The sequence below is a fragment of the Podarcis erhardii genome, assembly GCF_964252035.2.
Source record: "Podarcis erhardii genome assembly, chromosome: 11".
In the NCBI taxonomy this organism is placed as follows: Eukaryota; Metazoa; Chordata; class Lepidosauria; order Squamata; family Lacertidae; genus Podarcis; species Podarcis erhardii.
Window position 1 is genome coordinate 425,502 of NC_138501.1, and position 23,533 is coordinate 449,034.

At 42.0% G+C, this 23,533-nt stretch overlaps 1 protein-coding gene across 2 annotated transcripts in view; it reads left to right on the forward strand.

Annotated features, from left to right (window-relative positions):
* PGM5 (phosphoglucomutase 5) overlaps nt 1–23,533 on the forward strand; it is a 112,187-nt gene that overhangs the window by 61,707 nt on the left and 26,947 nt on the right. For both annotated transcript variants that reach the window (XM_081881003.1, XM_081881004.1), the window contains exon 7: nt 10,125–10,240. In XM_081881003.1, coding sequence (XP_081737129.1) covers nt 10,125–10,240 — 116 coding nt within the window. The remainder of the gene's footprint in view (nt 1–10,124; nt 10,241–23,533) is intronic.

Sequence of the window (23,533 nt, forward strand, 5' to 3'; positions counted from 1 at the left end):
TGGTCAGTTTGGTCCATGCTGTCAATTACTTTCTGATATCTTTTTGAGCTTAGCTGTTCTTCTTGGTCTTAGAGGTCATCCTGAATTTTTCAGTCAAAATCCAGTTTTCCATAAGACTGATGGCAAGGTTTCTCCAAGTGGAGCTCTTTTGGAAATGTAGGCAGTGGATATGTGAACAAGGTCAAGCTGAGTTCCCACAAGTTGGCCTGTGGGGTCGCTTGCTTGCGCACACTATTCAAGACTGTTTACTCTGTAATTTCCTGTCATTTGGCAAAGGGGCTGGATTAGATTGCCTCTTTTGCTTCATTCCTGTTGTACGCTTCCTCAGCTCAGTGCTTCCAGTTATCGGTCCTGTTTGCGAAGGCCTAAGATCCCAGTGCTTTTTCAGTTCATAAATTTGAGACGATGGAAGTAACAGCTGTAACACTTGACCATTTATGGGGGATTGGCAGTTGTTTGGTTCTCCTCTGAGTGTATAAACTTTATACCTTTTAAGGGAACACAGTACATTCAGAGTGACGATATCCAGAAGCCTAAACTTGCCACTGTTACAGTGTTAATAGGGTCAAATGAGAAGTACAGGCATGAGAATCCAGCACTTAGAACAGAGAGGGAAAATAAACCTGAAAGTTCTTATCTTAATTCAGAAATTCTAGGTATGATCAGAGGGATTGCAGAGTGAAATGCTGCTTGAACTATTGCTCACAAATTCCTGGTGGTTTAAGACACTATAGAGAGAGGATGCTTGTGGCAGAGAGAAGGAAATGTTCATGATTGCTCCCCTTGAAGGATTCTACTAGAAGTAATAGACTAAGACTGCAGTCCTGTGCATAGACATTGGCTATGAATCTCCATTTAATTCCAGGCTTATTCCCATAAGACATGCCTGATGTCTTGTGGTCATCCACACAGCATAGTTCTGTGCTGCTACCATAGACATTTGCGGTGACTTTATGAAGATGAAGAAAGTATGAAGAAGCTTACACACCCTTGAATCTTCCATGTTGCATGGGCTGCGTACCACCTCCCCGCTTTATCTGACTCCCAGATAGACAGGACAACAGGACTTTGGATCTAACCAGGCCACAACTTTCTTGATTACAGATGTAAAGGTTTCGGCATAGGCATTGGGGATAACTGTTGACAACCAGCCTGCCTGCTGGATGTATACCTTTATTGGGGTCAAGAAATACTGGAGCGAAGAATGGAAGTATTGAAATAAAAAAGCTTTTCTTTTTAAGTATATTTTCATTTTAGTTTCTCTGAACTTAAAAGATGCAGCAGATTTTTATACAATATTTTGACTTCTTCTGCTTTAAGAGGAGTTAGTATTATTGTGTAGTTGTTGGTGTCAGTTTTTTAAAACACACATACCATGCAGCCTACATTGGAATTTCACATATACAGTGGTACCTGAAACTGTTCTTAACCTGAAGCACCACTTTAGCTAATGGGGCCTCCTGCTGCCGCTGTGCCGCCGGAGCTTGATTTCTGTTCTCATCCTGAAGTAAAGTTCTTAACCCGAGGTACTATTTCTGGGTTAGTGGAGTCTGTAACCTGAAGTGTATGTAACCTGAGGTACCACTGTATTTGCTATTTAAATAAGAATACACATTTGAACTTCCTTCAAAGGAGAGCCAAATAATCCTATACTGCAATACTAATTTTTTTTAATAGGCACAGACTTGTTTCTGAATAAGCATGCATAAAATTGCCCTGTAAATACAGGAGGCTTCTCCTATCCTACTGGAATGTTTTACTTCTTTAAGCAGCTGAGTTTCAGTAGTGATGCATGAGAGGTGGTTGGGTGGCAGCTCCCTCCTCCTGGCATGGGTGCTGTCACTCGCTGGCACTGACACTCCTTAGGTGTGCTCCCCTGACTTTGCCATTGCCCTCTCCCAGCAAGTGTTGGAGCTGCCAGTACAAGGAGGGCAAAGCTCCTGCTTCATGCCTCTCCTTGAGACCGGTTGCTGCTGAGTTGAGCCCCACTATCACAAACTGCTTTTGAAATGCCACTCAGTTCCAGAAGCAGTTTGCCATGCACTGATATGGGAGATGTTGTTCAAGGAAAATATCAATGCTAAAATTTCCTTGGGCTCATATAACAAGTTTTGCTACTGTTTAATAACACCATAAGTGGACCACAAGCTTTTTTTTTTTTTTTTTTTTTTGATGATCCCTGGAACCTCATGCAGTTGCCTCATTTCCCCATTCTATCAAAGTTCCTTACTTCCTGCTCCTTCCCCACCCCACCCCTGCTGGGGCTTTTTAAAGTAGTTTCCTCTTTTTGTGTGGTTTCAAGAGTAATTGGAAAGGCAGTATTCTATGTGGGGGAAAAATCATTTGATATTGTGCGGGAGAGGAGAGAAAAATCTGGTTGTATGGATTGAAGAAATGATGTTTTTCTGCCAGCTGTCTGAGAAAAAGTTGGTAGATTTCTGGTGTGCATGTGTACATGTAGATAGCTGTACCGCGTGTAAGTATAGCACACTAAAATTAGAATGGAATTACTTTCACTTGCTTTCCAGCTGTATTCTGTTACACAAAAATAAATAAAAATCCTCTGCATACTTATTTGCAGTGCTTTTCCCCCTTAAAAACTGTTTAGGGGTACAGTACTCTCAATTTCCTACTCATACTGAAATACTGGCCCTGAATGAGGCCAAACTTAGATTCACAAAATATTTAGGGGTATGTGTACCCCTGAGCCCCCCTGAAAAAGCAGTGCTTATTTGAGAGTAACTTCATCAAACCCAGTGGGATTACTTCTAAGTAGACAGCATAGCACTGGGAATTCCAATCTTTAGTAGCAATGGTGAAAGTTTGTTTGGAGGTTCTAGCAGGGGAGCACAGCTATCGTATACCCTTGACCGAAGAATGGTGCACTCCTTTTATCTGGGATGGTCGTCCTCTTCCACTGAGTGCACAGCTTCGGGAGGGACGCACATGGAGTGATGAGGGAGGAAGGAGACACCCGCCTGGCCAGCCAGATCAGTCAAATCAACCCTGGTGATCAATGGGGTGACAGACGTCGCAGCCAGATCGCCTTCACATCCAGCAATGGTGAAAGTTGAAGCACGGTGGTCTTTATTCTGGATTAGTTGATCTGGAACACTTTTGTCTGACCATCATTGGCTCTAGCTCTACTAAATGCTGCCATGCAGCCCCAACTGCCCACCCCTATTTACATTAAATAGAAATTATTTCCAAGTTTTAGTCTTTATGCCTGCTGGCTTTTTAGGGCAACTCTGTGTATGGGCTCCTGCAGCCTAGAAATATATGTCGTCATCATGCAAGCAAAACTACAGACAGGAACTCACTGCATTTCTCTGTAACGCTGACAGTAAAGATAAGTGTTTTTGGTAGATTACCTAGTACATACACAGTACATTCCAAGCATCTTATAAGAGTGAATCAAACACTTTGTTCCATTCAGCAAGAAGAGGTTGGAACATAATCTGCTGCAAACTGTTGTGTGTGAATCTTTGTGTATATATAAGCAGTATAAACTTTTGAAGTAGCATTGAAGCAGAGGGAGAAAGCAAGTTTAATGTCCCCCTCATATAAATAATCTACTAAAACAAGTTAGTGGTTTTGTGCTTACAAAAAATGGCAATGTTTAATGTTGGAAATTTTTGTAGACATGCTTTATAGGACCCTGGTGTCTTTAGAGAGTATTTATTCAGATTTGTTTCTCATGTGTACCAGGAAAAGACATGTGGCAGGCGAATGCACCAGCTAGCCCAGCTTTGCAGAAAGAAACAGTATGACTTAAATCATGCTTAACTTCCTCTCACTTGGTGCAATGGAAGAGACAGTGATAGCAAGTACAATGTGGTATCATAGAATCATAGAGTTGGAAGGAACCCAACCCCCTGCAATACAGGAATTTCAACTAAAGCATCCAGGACAGATGGCCATCCAAACTCTGCTTTAAAACCCCCAGTGAAGGGTTGAACATTCCACTACTGAACAGCGCTTGCCGTCAGAAGTTGGAATCTTATTTCTTGTAACTTGAAACCATTGGTTCAGGTCCTAGGCTCCAGAGCAGAAGAAAACCAGTTTGCTTCATCTTCCATGTGACAACCCTTCAGACATTTGAAGATGGCTATCAATTCTCCTCTCAGTATTCTCTTTTCCAGATTAAACATGTCCAGTTCCTTCAGCCGTTCCTCATAAAGCTTGGTTTCCAGACCCTTAGTTGCCTCCTCTGCACACATTCCAGCTTATCAACACCCTTCTTAAATCATGGCACCCAGAACTAGACATTGTATTTCAGATGTGATCTGACCAGGACAGAATAGAGTGGTACTATTACTTCCCATGTAATGGCTGTTTGCTAAAACACAATAAACCAAACCAAACTGAACTTCCCTTGATCTTGACACTATACTTCTGCTGATGCAGCCTAGATTAGCATTACGTTTTTAAAAAGGTTTTTTTATTGGGTTTTATAAACAATAATAATGTTACAGAAATAAGGATACCAAGTTCTCTCATGTCATTAATGAACATATCAGAGTGCTCTGTAAATGATAGTTAAAGCCTTTATATATCAACCTTTTGTGCTGTTCCACACCCGCCCAATATTCCTGACCCTCCTTTTGGATTCTTTTAGCTTCTTTTAAATTCTTATAGACTTTTATATTCACCTTCTGTTTTAGTACCTTTTAGCTTTACAAAACACGTTTCAGATTTTAAATGACTCTATTGCACCCTTTTATGCTGGTCTGTGACTGTAATAAAGATTTGTATTGTATTGTTCTGCTAGTCTCAGCTCCATTTCCCTCAAGTTTTGTTGTTAGGTTGTTGTCATCTTGGGGGAGTGTTGTGGTCTCAGTGCTGTTCACCATCTCCCTGGTTGGTGCTGTCTCAGTCTCCCTGATGATCCTGGTTTGAGATCTGCTTGGTGTCCTCTTGGAGTGGTGTGTGTTATAATTAGGAGTTGTGGTGGTGGTGGTTCCTGGGTGTTGTTGGGTTGCTGAGCTGAACAGGCGTTGTTGACTGGTGGCTTTTACAGAACGTCTGGATTAGGCGGCCATTTTTTAGCATCTGGACTGTGTTTTCAGGGCTTCTCTGGAGTTTCTGTGGTTCCTCAGCGGTGTTGGCAAAGCAGGGGGCAGACAAACAGACAGTCACGTAGACCAACAGACAAACAGTTGACATAAAAGGGTTAAGGGGCAGAGATGCAAGAGACAGAGGGAGTGGGGCCAGAGGGAGGAGGGGGGTTATTGTGGATATCCCTGTGCATACACACCTACACACTCATGCGCACAATGGGGGGGGAGTGGGGTCCAGTTAAGGGTGGGAAAGGGGGTTAGGGATTTGTAGTAGAGAGTTACAAATTAAGACTGGCAAGGTTGTGTTTAGGAACAAAACAAAACAAAACAAAACAAAGGCAAAAGGGAAAGCGGAAGAGGAAGAAAAAGAGAGAAAAAACAAAAAAGGGAGGGGAAATTAGAGTAAAATATAAAGGCGAGAGAAAGAAGAGAGAAAGAAAGAGGGATAGAAAAAGGGAAAGAATAGTATTAGTAATGATAAAAAAAATTGCAGTGGTGGTCCAAGTTATAGTATGAGGTAGGTGGCCACAAAGTGTGTGGGGGGGGGGGTTACTATTGAAAGTGATTGGGGAGATATATGTGTGTAGGTCTGTGATTTTTACTATTGCTATTATTATTATTTGTTGGGAGGAGGAGAGGAAAGAGAGGAGGGAGGGGGATGGATGGGGTAGGACATTTAAGAGGAAAGAAAGAAAGAGAAATCAAAAAGGAGAAAGGAAAAAGGAAAAGGAAAATATGAAGATGTTGAGGCGGTGGTGCCTGAAAATAGTGTGTATGTGTGTGTGTGTGTGTGTGTGTGTGTGTGTGGCTATCTATCTCAAATGTTCAAAGTAAAAAGTAAAATAAAATAAAAAATATGTAGAAAACCCCTCTGAGAGGGGGAAAATAATGGGTGGGTGGGTGGGTGGGTGTGTATTCTCTTTAAAGAGAAAAAGGCAAAGAAGGGGGGAGGGAGAGAAAAAGAAAAAAGGGTGAGGAATGGGAAAATAGCAATAGCAATGACAATAATAAGGAGAAAACGTTTTGTTTTAAAAGAGGATGGTGATAGTAATAGGATGGCGGAGGGGAAGGGCTCCCCAAACAAACAAACAAGCAAACAAAAAAGGACTCCGATTTTTATGTCATTCTTTTTCCCCCTATTTAATTTTAAAAAATGAGATATAAAAAAAGTGAATAGTAAAAGATAAAGATAAAGAAAAGAAAAATAAAGAAAAGAAAAAAGAACAGAAAGTCAGGGGTGAAGCGGCAATCCCAGGAAGTGGCCTTGTGTTGGTTCAGGGCTCTCTTCTGGGCGCCGCCATTTTAATTCTTAACAGAAAAACTTGAGGTAAAAAAATTGGGGGGAAGGAAAAAATGTGTTATTAAGAAATATTTTTAAAAATTAAGGAAAGGGAATTAAGATTAAAAATAAAAATAACAATGATGGCTGTGGCGGCAGTGGCCCTCCTCAAAAAGAGAGAGAGGAGGTTTTGAATAAAAACCAAACTGCGGCGGGGGGGGGGGGTGCGGCACTCTCTTTTCTTCCAGGGTGTCCTCCTTGTGCAGTCTCCCTCTGGGCCTGGCCTGCTCTTGGCGCACCAGTCACTGGGCACCTGGGCTCGGGTCTGGTTGTTCATTGCCAATATCAAACATATAGAAGAACTAGATCAGTTTTGAGTGAACCAGGGACATGTTCTGGAACAATGTTGTTGATGCTTGTTTATTTCACTCCAAGCCCAAGATATTCTGAATCCTGTACCATCACCTCCATAGCTGTCTACAAATCACTTAGCCAGTCATGTGGTGCCTTCCAGCCCTAAGTGCCCCAAGAGTAAAATGTGTGCCAGTGAAGTACTGGCGTATATTTTGCAGGGGTTTCTGGCTCTCCTCTCCCATGTCAACATAAGTTGTTGTTTTTTTAATATGCAGCTGACACCTGGAAGATGGGAAAGCCAAAACCGAGAAAGATATGCTTTCTCAGTTATTATTTTTAAAACCAACTCTCTTTGATCAACATAAGATTTATTTTGGTCTATTGTGTGCTCTAGCTATGTTGCAAAAACAACATATAAGATTTGGAGATAATCATTTTTTTGGGGGGGGGAGATGTCTCTAAATATATCTTTTGTTTAGGGAGAAAAAGGATATTGAGACTTACAATTCTTGGCTAACTCTTGAGAATTTCCTGAATCACAGGGTGTGTAACACTTTATGCAAAACTCAGACAATTGTGTGTAATGGGAAGAAAATTAAAAGAAAATAAACTCAACTTATTTCAATGGGAGACTTGATTAACCCTTTGCCAATGAAATCAGTGGGGAAGTTTTAAACATACTTAGCTTGGACTGGATCATTCCTGGGATATATTTGGATGTTGCAATGAAAATGTGTAACTGCTTTTTCTCGGAGCACATTTCGACTTCTTTTAAATGATCTTCCTAACTTGAGTGGATGTAGTTACAAAACCTAATCTCACCTTTAGATTCCGCCTTTGCCTGGAAATCTCTATGGAGATTTTCCCATTTACATTCAGTTTCATAAACTTTGGAATTTAACATCTAAACGGAACCAAAATAAAAGCTTGGATCATTGCCACAAGCAGTTCAGCACAGGAAGATCAAGGAGAAGCCAGTGACCATATTGGGATGATTGCCTAAGGCTTCATAATCCATGGCTTATGAAGCTGTAGATAAGCACTTGGGCCAGGCACGCCTCCTCACGTCTTTCGTCCTCTCCTCCTCTTGTGTTCTGACTTCACTGCAAATATTCTAGTTTACGTTCAGCCAGAGTTCCCTGACTCCTTTTTATTTTTGTTATTATTATGCTTTATTTACCATAGTTAGATCCATACATCAAAGACATAGTCTGTAAATCAAGCTCATCAAAATAAAAAATACCAATAAAGAAATATATATCTTCATATATTTGACTTCCCATCCTTCTCAACATCTTTTTGCTCTGATAAACCTAAATTTATCAGCAAAATCATAATAAAATATTAATGTGTGTGTGTGTGTGTAAACCCATTAACCTTTATTTACAGAGCTTATTCAAAAGCTGCTACCGAGTTCAGATTGCAACACTTACTGTATTTTTTAAGTAACTCTTTAGAGGTTTCCAGTTATCGATTAACTCCTGTTTTTGCTTATATTTAATCTTTCCAAGAGACTATCTAGTTTAGCATATTCTACCAATTTTAGTAACCATTCTGATCTGATGGGGGATTTTGTCACTCTTCCAATGTTTTGCTATAAGTACTCTCGTGGCTTTGGTGGCATACAGAAAGATTTTCCTCATCCTCCTGGCTATATCTGGTCCTTTAATACCCAATAAAAATGATTCTGGTTTTTTGGGGGGAAGGATGCATTTAACATTATTGAAGCTGAGTATGTATGTAAGGTTTTGATCTTTTTACAAACCAACCACATATGTAGCGTGGTTCTACCTGATTCTCCGCATCTCCAACTTGTGTTAGGGACACTTTTGTACATTTTGGAGAGTTTAGAAGGCGTTAAATATCAGCAGTATAACATCATTTGAAGGTTTTCCCTTAACGTATAGCATGCCATAAAGTTCCAATTTACTTTCCATAGGTGTTCCTATTGGCTCATCTCTATGTTGTAACCAAAGTCTTGGGCCCATGTGATCATTGCGGACTTAGCTTCCTCCTCCTTGACTTCCCAATCAAGGAGGAGTCAGTATGTTTTTGGGGTTTTTTTTTTAAAAAAAGTTTTTTTTTATTCAAAATTAAAACAAGACATATTATCCAAAAACATATCATCCTTGTTCCCCCCCCCCATTTTTCCTCCCCCCTCCCCCCCACAAACCCCCCCACCCCCCGACTTCCCTCAGTTCCAGTCTTTGGACTGCTGTTTCCTGCATGTTACAAAGTTGTATAGATCCTCAAACTATTTAGCTGAATGTTTATTCAAAACCTGTGAAGGAGTCCAGTTCACTTTGTTGCGTCTTTAGATACTTTGTAAAGGGTTCCCATTCATCTTTAAAGTCACAGTTATCCTTGTCCCGTAGCTTATATGTCAGTTTTGCCAGTTCTGCATAGTCCATCAATTTTTCTTGCCATGATTCTTTAGTTGGGGTTTCTTCAGTCTTCCATCCTTGTGCTACCAGAACTCTCGCGGCCATTGTCACATACGTGAAGATGTTTTTCAGCTTTTTTGGCAGGTCTTTCCCTACAATCCCCAACAAAAATGCCTCAGGTTTTTTAACAAATGTTAAATGGAACATTTTCTTCAATTCATTGTATATCATTTCCCAATTTTTTAAATTACATTACTGTAATGGTTCTAGGGGGTTGCTCATGCGTAAGTTGCCGCCACTCTTGGCTTGGTTGCCTGGTTGAACCCTTTCTGTCTGGACAGCCCTTCACTACGTGGCTGTCTCAGTCGCTGGCAGACTCCGTCAGTGGGTGTTTCTTAAACTTCTTCCAGCAAAAAAGTTCTTTGACGCCAAGTCTCCTCCTACTCTCCCTGCGCGGAAGTCTTCTGCGCAGGTAGGGTGTGGGCAGCGGAGTACCCGTGCTCTCCCCACTAGTCTCTGTTGAAGAGTCCTGGAGCCTTTTCTCCGATTCCCACATCTGCCCCCCTTCTCTCCTGGTGTTACGTTGATTTCCTTCCCCAGCAGATGGGCTGCCTCTCTCCCTGCTGGGACCCTCTCCGGCATCGCTCTGGAGCCTTCCCTCCACCTCTGTCTCTGATGGCAGTTCCCTGACAATTACATATTTTTTTAATTTTAATTACATTAATCCCACCACATATGCTAAAATGTCCCTTCCTTTTCCTTACACTTCCAACATATATTTGAACGAGTTCTGTACATTTTCCCTAACTGCACTGGTTAACAAGGTGATAGGCCTATAATTTTGAATTTGCAGCAAATCTGTGTCTTGTTTCCACATGCATCAGATTTCAACCTTAGTCTGGGATTTGCTAACAAAACTATAATCCATAATAAGGCATAGTATGTGGGAGTAGATCAAACACCACACCTTGATAGAATAAGTTGGCATCTATGCATGCAAACCACTTGACCATCATGATGATGTGGTGTTATCTGATGTCTTTTTAGGGTGGCAAAATCAATGAAAGTCCCCGTGTATGAAACACCAGCAGGCTGGAGGTTCTTCTCAAATTTGATGGATTCTGGTCGATGCTCGCTTTGTGGAGAAGAAAGCTTTGGCACTGGTGAGACAACATATGTTCTGTGAAGCAAAACTATATCAAATGCAATTCCATTATGGTTTATTGAGGATTGTACATTTTAATCTAAACCTGCATTGTGACAACCAAACCAAATGCTTCTTAGCAACCACCTGTGGTGGTCCTCTAGGGTCTCATTTAAACTTTGTAGTTTCCTGCCTGTATTGGAAAAAAATACATAGTAAATGGGCTACTTCATCTTGGTGGCTAAAAATTCTGAAGGCTTGCATTAGTCCATAATCTGAAAAAAAATCCATTCTATTGCGTAATTGATCAGGAATCTGTCAAATGCCCTTGAAAAACTCAAGCTTTTAGATATTTTCAGAAGTACAAACTGAAAGAGATAGCCCATATAAATTCACTGATATGCTTCTCGCTAACTGTTATGGGTAACCAGCTTGCCATTCCCATCCTATAACACCAAAAATGTCTGAAATCTAACCTTGGTCTTTTAGTCATTTGTTTTTTAATGCTTTGTTTACCAGCATTAACATGCAATGAAAAAAATTTTTTTTACATATGAATTTAAAAGCACCCATTTCCTCCCTTATTAAGCATGCCCACACTTCAGTAAAATCAGTGTGTATGTTTTGTTGTTTGTTTCCAGAAAATATTTTTTTAGTTCAGATGAGACCTGTTCATAAGGCTGCTGCATTCATAAGACTGCTGGGTTGAAGCCTTCACATATATTCTTATGATAGTATTTGGCTTTGCATTACTCACAGTAGCAAGATGAAAGTCAAAGTCTCAAACTGATGGTATTGTAGTGTATAATATGCCTAACATGTTTTAACTATGTTTCTGCTTGGAATCTGTCAGGCCTGGTCGTTGTCCTCTTCAGATCACCACACAAACGCTTCTTGTTCTTTTATAAAACTTTTTATTGCGTATTAACAAAACAATCTTATAAACGGTTCTTAAATATTATTCATATTCTGGAACGTTAATTTTTTCTGCTGGTTTCCATGAGTTCTCAGACTCATCTAACCCTTTCCATGCAACCAAATACTGTAATTTCCTCCTACTTATTCTCTCTTTTTTTAAAAAATAATATTTATTAAAGTTTCAAATGTTACAAAAAGAGAAAGAGATAATTCCAAGTTAAACAAAAACTTAATAACACATCACAATAAAGAAAGAAGAGAATAGAAAAAAATTATAAAAAAACAGAAAAACAGAAAAATAGAAACAATTAAAAAACACAACAAACCTTCCCATAACTTATCTTTCATTTACTTGTTTCCTTGACCTCTTCGCACCTCCCTTTTTTGTATTCTAGTTCAGTTAGCTATTTCAGCAAATCCTTTCCATCTTTCCCAATTTTTATCCTATAATTTATCTTAATATAATGTAACTTTACCTTTCCTCCTTTCATCCATTAACAATCTATTTTTACTTAATCCTTTATAATATTTCTGCTAAAGCCACATAACTTCATTCCAGCCTCCTTCTAACATTCCTTAATTTTACAATGTTTCTGTAAATAAACTTTAAATTTCTTCCAATCTTCTTCCACCGACTCTTCTCCCTGGTCTCGGATTCTGCCAGTCATTTCCGCCAGTTCCATGAAGTCCATCACCTTCATCTGCCATTCTTCCCGGGTGGGTAAATCTTGTGTCTTCCAGTACTTTGCAATAAGTATTCTTGCTGCTGTTGTAGCATACCCTCCTACTTATTCTCGAGTCTAATATCTCTTCCACTTCGGTCTCCTCTTCCCCCATCATGGTGGGAAAAGGAGGTGGTTCCCTTGAAATTTGATACTTATGCGCTGGTACAAACACTGACAATAAAGATCTATGAAATACAGGGTGTATTCTCATATTTTCAGGCAAATGAAGCTTGAAAGCGACTGGGTTAATTTGAGCCTTTACTTGGAAAGGTCCCAATCTCCTTGGTTCTAGCTTTTTACACCTCCCTCATATTGGTAGTCCCTTGCCATACCCAGCTCCCAACTTGGATTTCTTCCCCAACTCGCCGGTGCCTGTCTGCAGCTCTCTTGTAAGCCTCTTTAGCTTCTTCCAAATCCTCTTTCAATATCTCATGAATACACCTCAACTCCTCTATCATTTGTTTGCTGCTGGTACTGCTAACTGCTCCTCTTGACCTGGGAATGCCCTTGGGTGCAAGCCATAGTTTGCCACAAATGGGGCTCTGCCCGTAGACACATGCATTGCATTATTATATGCAAACTCTGCTAGACTCAATTTCTCTAACCACCCGCTCTGCTGATAACCAGCATAACACCTCAGATATTGTTGTAGTGTTGCATTCGTTCTTTCAGCTTCCCCATTGGTTTGCGAGTGTCTCGTCAATGTGAGGCTTAGCTCCACATCTAGTAACTGCATTAACCTCATCCAGAATTGTGATGTAAATTGGGCCCCTCTATCTGAAATGATTTGTGATGGCATACCATGCAACCTAAAAATATTATCTAAAAACATCTTTGCAGTTTCCTGTGCGGTTGGAATTTTGGCACATGGTATGAAATGTGCCATCTTGGTTAGCATGTCAACCACCACAAAGATCACTGTTTGCCTATGCGATGACGGTAGATCCGTTATAAAATCCATAGACACCACATCCCAAGGCCTTCCCGGCGTGGGCATAGGTTGCAACAACCCTGCGGGAGCTGCTCTGGGTGCCTTGGCTCGTTGACATACTTCACAACCTCTTACATATTGCGTTACCTCCTCCCTCAACTTTGGCCACCAGAACTGCCGTGTGATCTGATACAGGGTCTTTTCTCTACCAAAATGTCCTGCAGTCGGGTTATCATGATGTTGCCTCAACACTTTACCTCTTAGTTCACCTGCAGGTACATACAGCACCCCTCTCCTGTACAACAATCCACCTTCTTCCTTGAAACCTTCCTCTTCCCCTCTACCTTTTCTCAGTTCCTCCATTTTCTTTTGTGCAAAATCATCTGTTACTGTCAATCGCTGGAATTCCCTGCCGTCCACTACTACGGCTGCACCCCCCCCCCCACTGATCCGATCTCAGCATTTCTCGCAACTTGGGAGGTGCTTCCCCTTCCATATACTCAGGTTTGCGCGATAGCGCGTCTGCACGAACGTTTTGATGCCCAGGTATGTACTCAATCCTAAAATTAAAGCCAGCAAAAAACTCCGCCCACCTAATTTGCCTTTGGTTTAGCTGTCTAGCAGTTCTCCAATACTCTAAATTCTTATGATCTGTTTGTACCACCACCTGATGTGATACCCCTTCCAAAAAATGTCTCCACACTTTAAAGGCAGCAAGCACAGCTAAAAGTTCCTTATCAAATATGGTGTAGCTTTGTTCTGATTGATTTAATTTTCTAGAGTAGAATGCACAGGATCTCCAGTCCCCTCCCTTGTCCTGTTGCAGCAGAATGGCCCCAATAGCCCTATCAGAGGCGTCAGTTTCTACCTTTATACGTTTACTGGGATCTAAGTGCATAAGATATTTTTCTGAAGCAAACACCACCTTTAATTTATCAAAGGCCTCTGTGCTTCCTCAGACCATCTGAATGGCCCCTTGCCACTGACTGACAATCAGTCAGTGGCGTTGTGATTTTGGAGTAATTACCTATGAATTTACGATAGAAATTAGCAAATCCTAAAAACCTCTGTAGATCTTTCTTAGTTTTAGGTGCCTCCCATTCCACCACTGCCTGAACTTTACTGGGGTCCATGTGCACCCCTTCGTGGGAAATGCAATATCCCAGGAACTCCACATTTTGTGTGTGGAACTTACACTTTTTTAACTTCACATATAACCTGTTGGTCCTCAATCTCTCTAACACCTGCGTGACATGTTTTACATGTTCCTCCATACTTTCACTATATATTAAGAGGTCATCTAAATAGGAGACACAGAACTGATTCAGTATACCTGCTAAAACGTGATTGATGAAGGTTTGAAATACCCCTGAGCCATTTTGCAACCCAAAAGGCATTACCAAGAATTCAAATGCACCATACTTAGTACAAAAACTGGTTTTCCACTCATCCCCTTCTCTGACCCTTATCAGATTATATGCTCCTCGTAGATCAAGCTTGGTAAAGACTTTGGCTGACCTTACTCTCTCTAAGAGGTCATCTATACGTGGCAGTGGGCACACGCGAGGCTTCATTTGGCTGTTAAGGATTCTGAAGTCACATACTAATCTCGGTGCCCCTTCCTCCCCTTTCTTTTTGACAAAAAAGACGGGAGCACCCCCAGAGGCCGTGGATTCTCTAATAAAACCTCTCTGCAAATTCTTTTGCAGGAATTCCCTCAATGCTGCAGATTCTACTTCTGACATGGCATATATGTTGCTTGGTGGTAACTGTGCCCCAGGGACTAGATCTATCTTGCAATCATAGGGCCTATGTGGTGGAAGTTTATCTGCTTCTTTTTCACAAAAAACATCCCAATAAGCAATATATTGTGATGGAATCTCACTTTCATTCCCCATCAACTTCCCTTCCACCTCTGTTCCCATTACTTCCACCGAGATTTTTCCCTTTTGCCCCAAACAATGTGTCATACAATATATCGAACCAAAAACCAAAGACCTTTGATGCCAGGCAATCACCGGATTATGACGATTGAGCCAACTCATGCCCAGCACCATCGGGTGGCCAGCTAGTTTGGTCACATGAAATGCCCTGGTCTCTGAGTGATTACCCATATCCATTCTCATTGGTGGAGTCTCGTAAGTCACTTCTCCTGAAAGTAGTGGTCTGCCGTCGATTGTTTTCACTCGCAGTAGGAAATTCAAAGGTAACAAAGCGATTTTGTGTTCCTGTACCAATTTCTGGTCTATGAAATTTGCTGACGCTCCTGAGTCTAACAGCGCCTCTACCTGGACCCTATGTCCATTGGGTAGTTGTAGTTGCACCTTCACCGTTAGTCCTGGAATAGGTGATTCCGCGTGAGAGCTTTCTATTGCTCCTCCACCCGGCTGCAAGCTCCCATTTCCAGCCAGGGACCTTCGTTTCCCTGATGCAGTTCCTTCAGGCAATTGTCTTCTCCCATGTCTGCTCCAGATAGAGACAATCCTTTACGATTGCAACACTGTCGTGCCAGATGCCCTGGTTTTCCACAGACAAAGCAACGTCTCGTGTCTTCCTCTCCCTGCATTTCCTCTTACCATGGAAGAGGTAGTAACTGGGAGGGGTCTGGCTGCTCCTAATTCCATGGGCTCTGGCCGCTCTCGTCCTGGCACGTTGCCCGCTCTGCTTTCTGTACTCAATAATATTGTTTTTCCGCCACCGTGGTCGCCATTGTTCCTTCTTTTCACTAGCCCTGCGTTCCACGCGTAGGCTCAATTGCAGGCACGTTCGGACCAGAGAGTCAAAGGAACTAGGTTCTGGCATTTGGGCTAGTTGGTCTAAAATCTCATTGTTCAGTCCTTCCCTAAAAAGGGCTGCAACTGTTGGGGAATTTAGATCCCATTTTAATTTCTGCACCAGCAAACTAAAGTTGGACCAATAAACTCCCACAGTGTCTTTTCCTTGTCTCATTCTCAACAGCTGCCTAGCTGTGGTTATTTCATGCGCAGGGTCTAAGAAAATCGTGTCTAGATACGCAGAAAAATATGTAGATTTCCTAGGGCGGCATCCCTTCGAGATATTAGGGGTATAACACAGTCCTTAGCCTTCCCTTCCAAGAAATTAATCACATAAGCAACCTTCTCTTGCTCAGATTGAAATTCTTTATCCTTTATCTCAATTATGTAAGAAATTTCTGTCTTGAAAGCCATGTATTCAGAGCTTTCTCCCTTGAAGCTACATGGACGTATAGTAAAAGTTTTACTCCCTCTATCTCCCCACGTCGCTTGCAGCATGGTTCTATGTTCTCCCAGTGCTGCTGATAGTACGTCGACTTGACTTTTCAACTGTAAGTTCTGTTGCCCTAAGTCCTGTAATGTTAGCTGGAGCGCTGGGGTTTCTCCTTGCCCAACTGGCGCCACAGCTCCCTCCATTTTGGCTTCTCCTTCTTTACTCATAGTGAAGAGGCGCAGAGCAGAAGGTATTCTGTCAGGCCTGGTCGTTGTCCTCTTCATATCACCACACAAATGCTTCTTGTTCTTTTATAAAACTTTTTATTGCGTATTAACAAAACAATCTTATAAACGGTTCTTAAATATTCTTCCTCTGAGTCACTTCTTTCAGATACCTTCTGAGCTCTGCTTCTCCATGACCAGCCACTCTCAAAATGGCAAAGGCGCCCTTCCCTTCGCTTTCCCACTCTTTTTTCTACCCTCCTGGCTAGAGCTGGCCTGTATCTCCCCTCCTCCGAATCTGAGCTAGAACTGAAACCTTGCCTTTCCTGGGAACAGCCGATCCCTCCCTGTTGTTCCTCCTGTTCTCTTCTATTAGATTCACTGCTCCCCTCCCCACCCCCTTGGGGAATGCTTTCTCCCTCTGAGTAACTGGAAACTTCTAACTCTTCCCTGACAGAATCCTTGGGTGATAGCCAAGTAAAGAGTCGACCCACTAAAATCTTAACTCAATTGATTTCATTGGGTTTACTCAGAGTATGACTAATGTTTAATATCACTCTGTGTCTCGGGGTTGGCCCCTGCTGATTCTGCATTCTCAGTTCTGTATTTGAGAGGATTTCCCCATATTGAGTGGGCTGCTTCATAGTCAAGCCAATAAGAAAGAAGGGCTTTCCATCTGTCTGTGTGTTTACATCTCAGGGAGGTTGTAAGGTTTGTTCTCTCTCATCACACCAGAGAAAGTAAACCTCAGCTACCACAGGAAACGTGGTAAGCACATCAAAGTGCTAGTAGATTTATACTCCGGCGGGAAGGTAAACGGCGTTTCTGTGTGCTGCTCTGGTTCGCCAGAAGTGGCTTAGTCATGCTGGCCACATGACCTGGAAGCTGTCTACAGACAAACGCTAACTCCCTCGGCCTATAGAGCGAGATGAGCGTGCAACCCCAGAGTCATCTGCGACTGGACCTGGATAAGTCCCACGACTGGAATGTAATAATGGAGGGTTACAATCTATTTCAGAGAAACAGACCAGACAAGAAAGGAGGAGGAGTGGCGTTATATGTCAGGGATGTGTATACCTGTGAAGAGATCCAAGATTTAGAACCTCAAAGCCAAAGTGAGAGCATTTGGGTCAAAATTAAGGGAGTGATGAATAACAGGGACTTCATTGTGGGAGTTTACTATAGATCCCCAAGCCAAACGGAGGACATAGATGATGCCTTCCTGGAACAGATGGCCAAGCATGCGAAAGGAAGGGAGATAGTAGTAATGGGGGACTTCAATTACCCGGATATTTGCTGGATGTCAAACTCAGCCAAGAGCATAAGGTCAAACAGATTCCTCATTGGCCTTGCAGACAACTTCGTTGTCCAGAAAGTGGGAGAAGCAACAAGAGGAACAGCCATTTTAGATCTGGTCCTAACCAATGTTGATGACCTGGTTAGTGGGGTAGAAGTGGAAGGATCATTAGGCGCGAGTGATCATGCTCTTCTGAAGTTTACTATACAGCGGAAAGGAGCAGCCAAGCATACTAGGACTCAATTTCTTGACTTTAAGAAAGCCGACATCATAAAACTTAGGGAAGTGCTGGGTGAGATCCCATGGACAGTAATACTAAAAGGAAAGGGAGTTCATGATGGCTGGGAGTTTGTTAAGAGGGAGATAGTAAAAGCACAACTTCAGGCAATACCAATGAGATGGAAACATGGAAGGTGCCTAAAGAAGCCGGGGTGGCTATCTAAAGAATTTTAACTAAGATTAAAAAAGGAGGTGTACAAAAAATGGAAAAGGGGGGAAACCACCAAAGAGGAATTCAAACAAATAGCCAGCACGTGTAGACACCAAGTCAGAAAAGCTAAAGCACAGAATGAACTCAGGCTTGCTAGAGAGGTTAAAAGCAACAAAAAAGGCTTTTATGGGTATGTTCGTAGCAAAAGGAAGAAGAAAGAAACAGTGGGGTCACTCAGAGGAGAAGATGGTGAAATGCAAACAGGGGACACAGAAAGGGCTGAACTCGTCAATGCCTTCTTTGCCTCAGTCTTCTCCGATAAAGAAAACAATGCCCGACCTGAAGAATTTGGAGCAAATGATTCAGCAGAGGAAACACGGCCCAGAATAACTAAGGAGATAGTACAAGAATACTTGGCAAGTTTAGATGTATTCAAGTCTCCAGGGCCAGATGAACTGCATCCAAGAGTATTAAAAGAACTGGCAGATGTGATCTCAGAACCACTGGCAGTCATCTTTGAGAATTCCTGGAGAACAGGCGAAGTCCCGGCAGACTGGAGGAGGGCAAATGTTGTCCCTATTCTCAAAAAGGGGGAAAGAGAGGACCCAAATAATTACCGCCCAGTCAGTCTGACATCAATACCAGGGAAGATTCTGGAGCAGATCATTAAGCAAACAGTCTGTGAGCACCTAGAAAGGAATGCTGTGATCACCAATAGTCAGCATGGATTTCTGAAAAATAAGTCATGTCAGACGAACCTGATCTCGTTTTTTGACAGAATTACAAGCCTGGTAGATGAAGGGAACGCAGTGGATGTAGCCTACCTTGATTTCAGCAAGGCATTTGACAAGGTTCCCCATGTTATTCTTGTAAAGAAGCTGGTAAAATGCGGTCTTGACTATGCTACCACTCAGTGGATTTGTAACTGGCTGACTGACCAAACCCAAAGGGTGCTCATCAATGGTTCCTCTTCATCCTGGAGAAGAGCGACCAGTGGGGTGCCACAGGGTTCTGTCTTGGGCCCGGTCTTATTCAACATCTTTATCAACGACTTGGATGATGGACTCAAGGGCATCCTGATCAAATTTGCAGATGACACCAAACTGGGAGGGGTGGCTAACACCCCAGAGGACAGGATCACACTTCAAAATGACCTTGACAGATTAGAGAACTGGGCCAAAACAAACAAGATGAATTTTAATAGGGAGAAATGTAAAGTATTGCACTTGGGCAAAAAAAAATGAGAGGCACAAATACAAGATGGGTGACACCTGGCTTGAGAGCAGTACATGTGAAAAGGATCTAGGAGTCTTGGTTGACCACAAACTTGACATGAGCCAACAGTGTGACGCGGCAGCTAAAAGAGCCAATGCATTTCTGGGCTGCATCAATAGGAGTATTGCATCTAGATCAAGGGAAGTAATAGTGCCACTGTATTCTGCTCTGGTCAGACCTCACCTGGAGTACTGTGTCCAGTTCTGGGCACCACAGTTCAAGAAGGACACTGACAAACTGGAACGTGTCCAGAGGAGGGCAACCAAAATGGTCAAAGGCCTGGAAACGATGCCTTATGAGGAACGGCTAAGGGAGCTGGGCATGTTTAGCCTGGAGAAGAGGAGGTTAAGGGGTGATATGATAGCCATGTTCAAATATATAAAAGGATGTCACATAGAGGAGGGAGAAAGGTTGTTTTCTGCTGCTCCAGAGAAGCGGACACGGAGCAATGGTTCCAAACTACAAGAAAAAAGATTCCACCTAAACATTAGGAAGAAGTTCCTGACAGTAAGAGCTGTTTGACAGTGGAATTTGCTGCCAAGGAGTGTGGTGGAGTCTCCTTCTTTGGAGGTCTTTAAGCAGAGGCTTGACAACCATATGTCAGGAGTGCTCTGATGGTGTTTCCTGCTTGGCAGGGGGTTGGACTCGATGGCCCTTGTGGTCTCTTCCAACTCTAGGATTCTATGATTCTATGATTCTATGGACCTAATGGTCAGGGGTCCTTTACCTTTACCACAGGAAACACAAGCTGTGTAGAAGCTTTTCTTATTGCAATAGGAGAGGACAGCTTTTGTTATTTTTAAGTAGCTGTCAATAGTTATTTAGTTAGTAAAATTTTATATTAGCACTTAATTAAAAATATCTAAGTATGTGTACTGAACTGTAAACATATATAAAGAACACTTTAGAGATTGAGATGAGCAGTAATGTATAAATTTAAGGTGGGGCTTTCCCCTCCCATGATTACTTGTTGTAGCAATATGAGCTTTTTCTCTTCTATGTTACCATCTGGTTTTCCCAACATTTCCTTATATTTGGCAACTGATCCAAATATCAGTAATAAATCCTTTACCGACATTGGACAATAGAGGCAGACTGTGGCAGTTTCATGCCATGCTGGTCTAAACTTTCTAATTGCCCCCAAAGTGATTTGCCTTTCTCTATGATTAAATGTCCCCTTCATGGATCACTGCCTTGCCGTGGCGAAGGGGCTTGAATAACTCAGAGAAGCTAGACATCCTGGAGAGTGAAGTCAAATGGGCCTTAGAAAGCACTGCTAATAACAAGGCCAGTGGAAGTGATGGTATTCCAGCTGAACTATTTAAAATTTTAAAAGATGATGCTGTTAAGGTGCTACACTCAATATGCCAGCAAGTTTGGAAAACTCAGCTGTGACCAGAGGATTGGCGATCAGTCTACATCCCAATCCCAAAGAAGGGCAGTGCCAAAGAATGCTCCAACTACCGCACAATTGCACTCATTTCACATGCTAGCAAGGTTATGCTTAAAATTCTACAAGGTAGGCTCAACCAGTATGTGGACTGAGAACTCCCAGAAGTGCAAGCTGGATTTAGAAGAGGCAGAGGAACCAGAGACCAAACATGCACTGGATTATGGAGAAAGCTAGAGAGTTCCAGAAAGACATCTACTTCTGCTTCATTGACTATGCAAAAGCCTTTGACTGTGTTGACCACAGCAAACTATGGCAAGTTCTTAAAGAAATGGGAGTGCCTGATCACCTCATCTTTCTCCTGAGAAATCTCTTTGTGGGACAAGAAGCTAGAGTTAGAACTGGATATGGAACAACTGATTGGTTCAAAATTGGGAAAGGAGTACGACAAGGTTGTATATTGTCTCCCTGCTTATTTAACTTATATGCAGAATTCATCATGCGAAAGGCTGGGCTGGATGAATCCCAAGCTGGAATTAAGATTGCCGGAAGAAATGTCAACAACCCTAGATATGCAGATGACACAACCTTGATGGCAGAAAGTGAGGAGGAATTAAAGAACCTTTTAATGATGGTGAAAGAGGAGAGCGCAAAATATGGTCTGAATCTCAACATCAAAAAAATGAAGATCAAGGCCACTGGGCCCATCACCTCCTGGCAAGAGGTGAAGAAATGGAGGGGAAGAAATGGAGGCAGTGAGAGATTTTACTTTCTTGGGCTCCATGATCACTGCAGATGGTGACAGCAGCAACAAAATTAAAAGATGCCTCCTTCTTGGGAGAAAAGCAATGACAAACCTAGACAGCATCTTAAAAAGTAGAGACATCACCTTGCCAACAAAGGTCCGTATAGTAAAAGCTATGGTTTTCCCAGTATTGATGTATGGAAGTGAGAGCTGGACCATTAAGAAGGCTGATCGCCGAAGAATTGATGCTTTTGAATTATGGTGCTGGAGGAGAGTCTTGAGAGTCCCATGGACTGCAAGAAGATCAAACCTCTCCATTCTGAAGGAAATCAGCCCTGAGTGCTCACTGGAATGACAGATCCTGAAACTGAGGCTCCAATACTTTGGCCACCTCATGAGAAGAGAAGACTCCCTGGAAAAGACCCTGATGTTGGGAAAGATTGAGGGCACAAGGAGAGGGGGACGACAGAGGACGAGATGGTTGGACAGTGTTCTCGAAGCTACCAGCATGAGTTTGACCAAATTGTGGGAGGCAGTGGAAGACAGGAGTGTCTGGCATGCTCTGGTCCATGGGGTCACGAAGAGTCGGACACGACTAAAGAACAACAACATGATTAAATGTCCTGTAAAGCTGTACCCAAACAACAATGTCAGCTTGTTTTCCTTAGTAATAACATGTAAACTGTAAACTTTCAGAAATGTAAAGCCTAGATTTATTATAAAAAGGAGACTTCAGCCTGGTAAATGAAAGTACCGTTTCTGCTGTAAAAGGACAACTGGGGTTTTTTTGGGTGGGGAGGATGTGCCACTTGGCTGTGTTCTCAGGCTTGCTTTCTGGCAGCAGATCCTGGAGGTCAACCCATGCTATTGGAACTTATTCCTTTTTTGTAGCAGCAGAAGGGAGTTTGTCAGATGAATTTAGTAAGTCGTGGGCATTATGAGCAATGACTTGGGCTTTGAAAAAGAAGGTGCAGCAACAGCCATCACTGCCCAAAGTTTCATCAGCAAACTGTTAATCACTGTTAAGAAAGCTGTGCACATGATTTATATGTTTGAGCTAATCCTCGGCAGCAACAGGAATATTTTTTTACTTCATCTCCAAGCTTATGCAAACAGCAGCCAGGTCCTTGTGCAGTAAATTGAATATGAAGAAGTCCTAAATAAGGAGAGAGAAATGGAGACATGCTTCTTATAAACTAGTGATATATTTTGGATAACCCAGCAACTCATAATTGAGGATTTGTCCAGGCATGTGAGAGGAGGGATGCCGAGCCTGGTGGCCAAGAAGAAGGCATGAGAAGGCGTCTGGTTGAAAAGGGAGGTATCTATGGCAGGTTAACACAGTACTCTAGATCAGGGACACACTCAGGTATTCTCAAGAGCCACTAAATAGGGGCCAGGGCATCAGACATTGCCACACAAATTGTCATCCCCTCAAAACAGAAAGTTGCTGCCATTTTGATACTGAAGAGGCATTATTCATCTGGCAGTGGAAGGAGTCAAAGAGTTGTAAACACCTCTGAATGGCACAGAGGAAGCTGCTTCAACTGTGAAAGAAAGGGGAGGACAGGAGAATTTTGGTGGGAAATCCAGCGTTTTGCCTTTGATACATTCAACATAAGACATTGGTAAGATATACAACAGAGAAATAGAGATGATACAGGATGATGCAAAAAGTGATGAAAGACAGAACAGTAGATTATGAGCATGAAAGCAGCAGCAGAAACCTCAGGAATAAATGACATTGCACAGAAGTATAGAAAAAAGAATTATCAGTTCAAGAACTTAGTGTTTGCATTCTGATTTTTCATAACAAATGCGAATTCTCTGCATTGTTCCTTCATTTCCAATTGTGTGAGATCTTTGCATATTATATGTTAATTTTTCATGCACTCTTGTGTTTTGAGTAATTTGACTATCGTGAACAGAATTTTTCTCCATCTGGGTGGATTACAAATACATCAAAGCTTTTTCTGAAACAAGACCTCTGTTACCTAACAGTAATTTTTACCTAACAGTAATTATTAATTCCAGTAATTAAGAACAGTAATTCTTACCTAACAGTAACAGTAATTCTTAATTCCACACTCAGGCAATACTGTATATTTCTTAGGATCAACCAAAATGTCACAAAATAGTGAGCAAGTTTTCTAGAACACAGTGATAAACA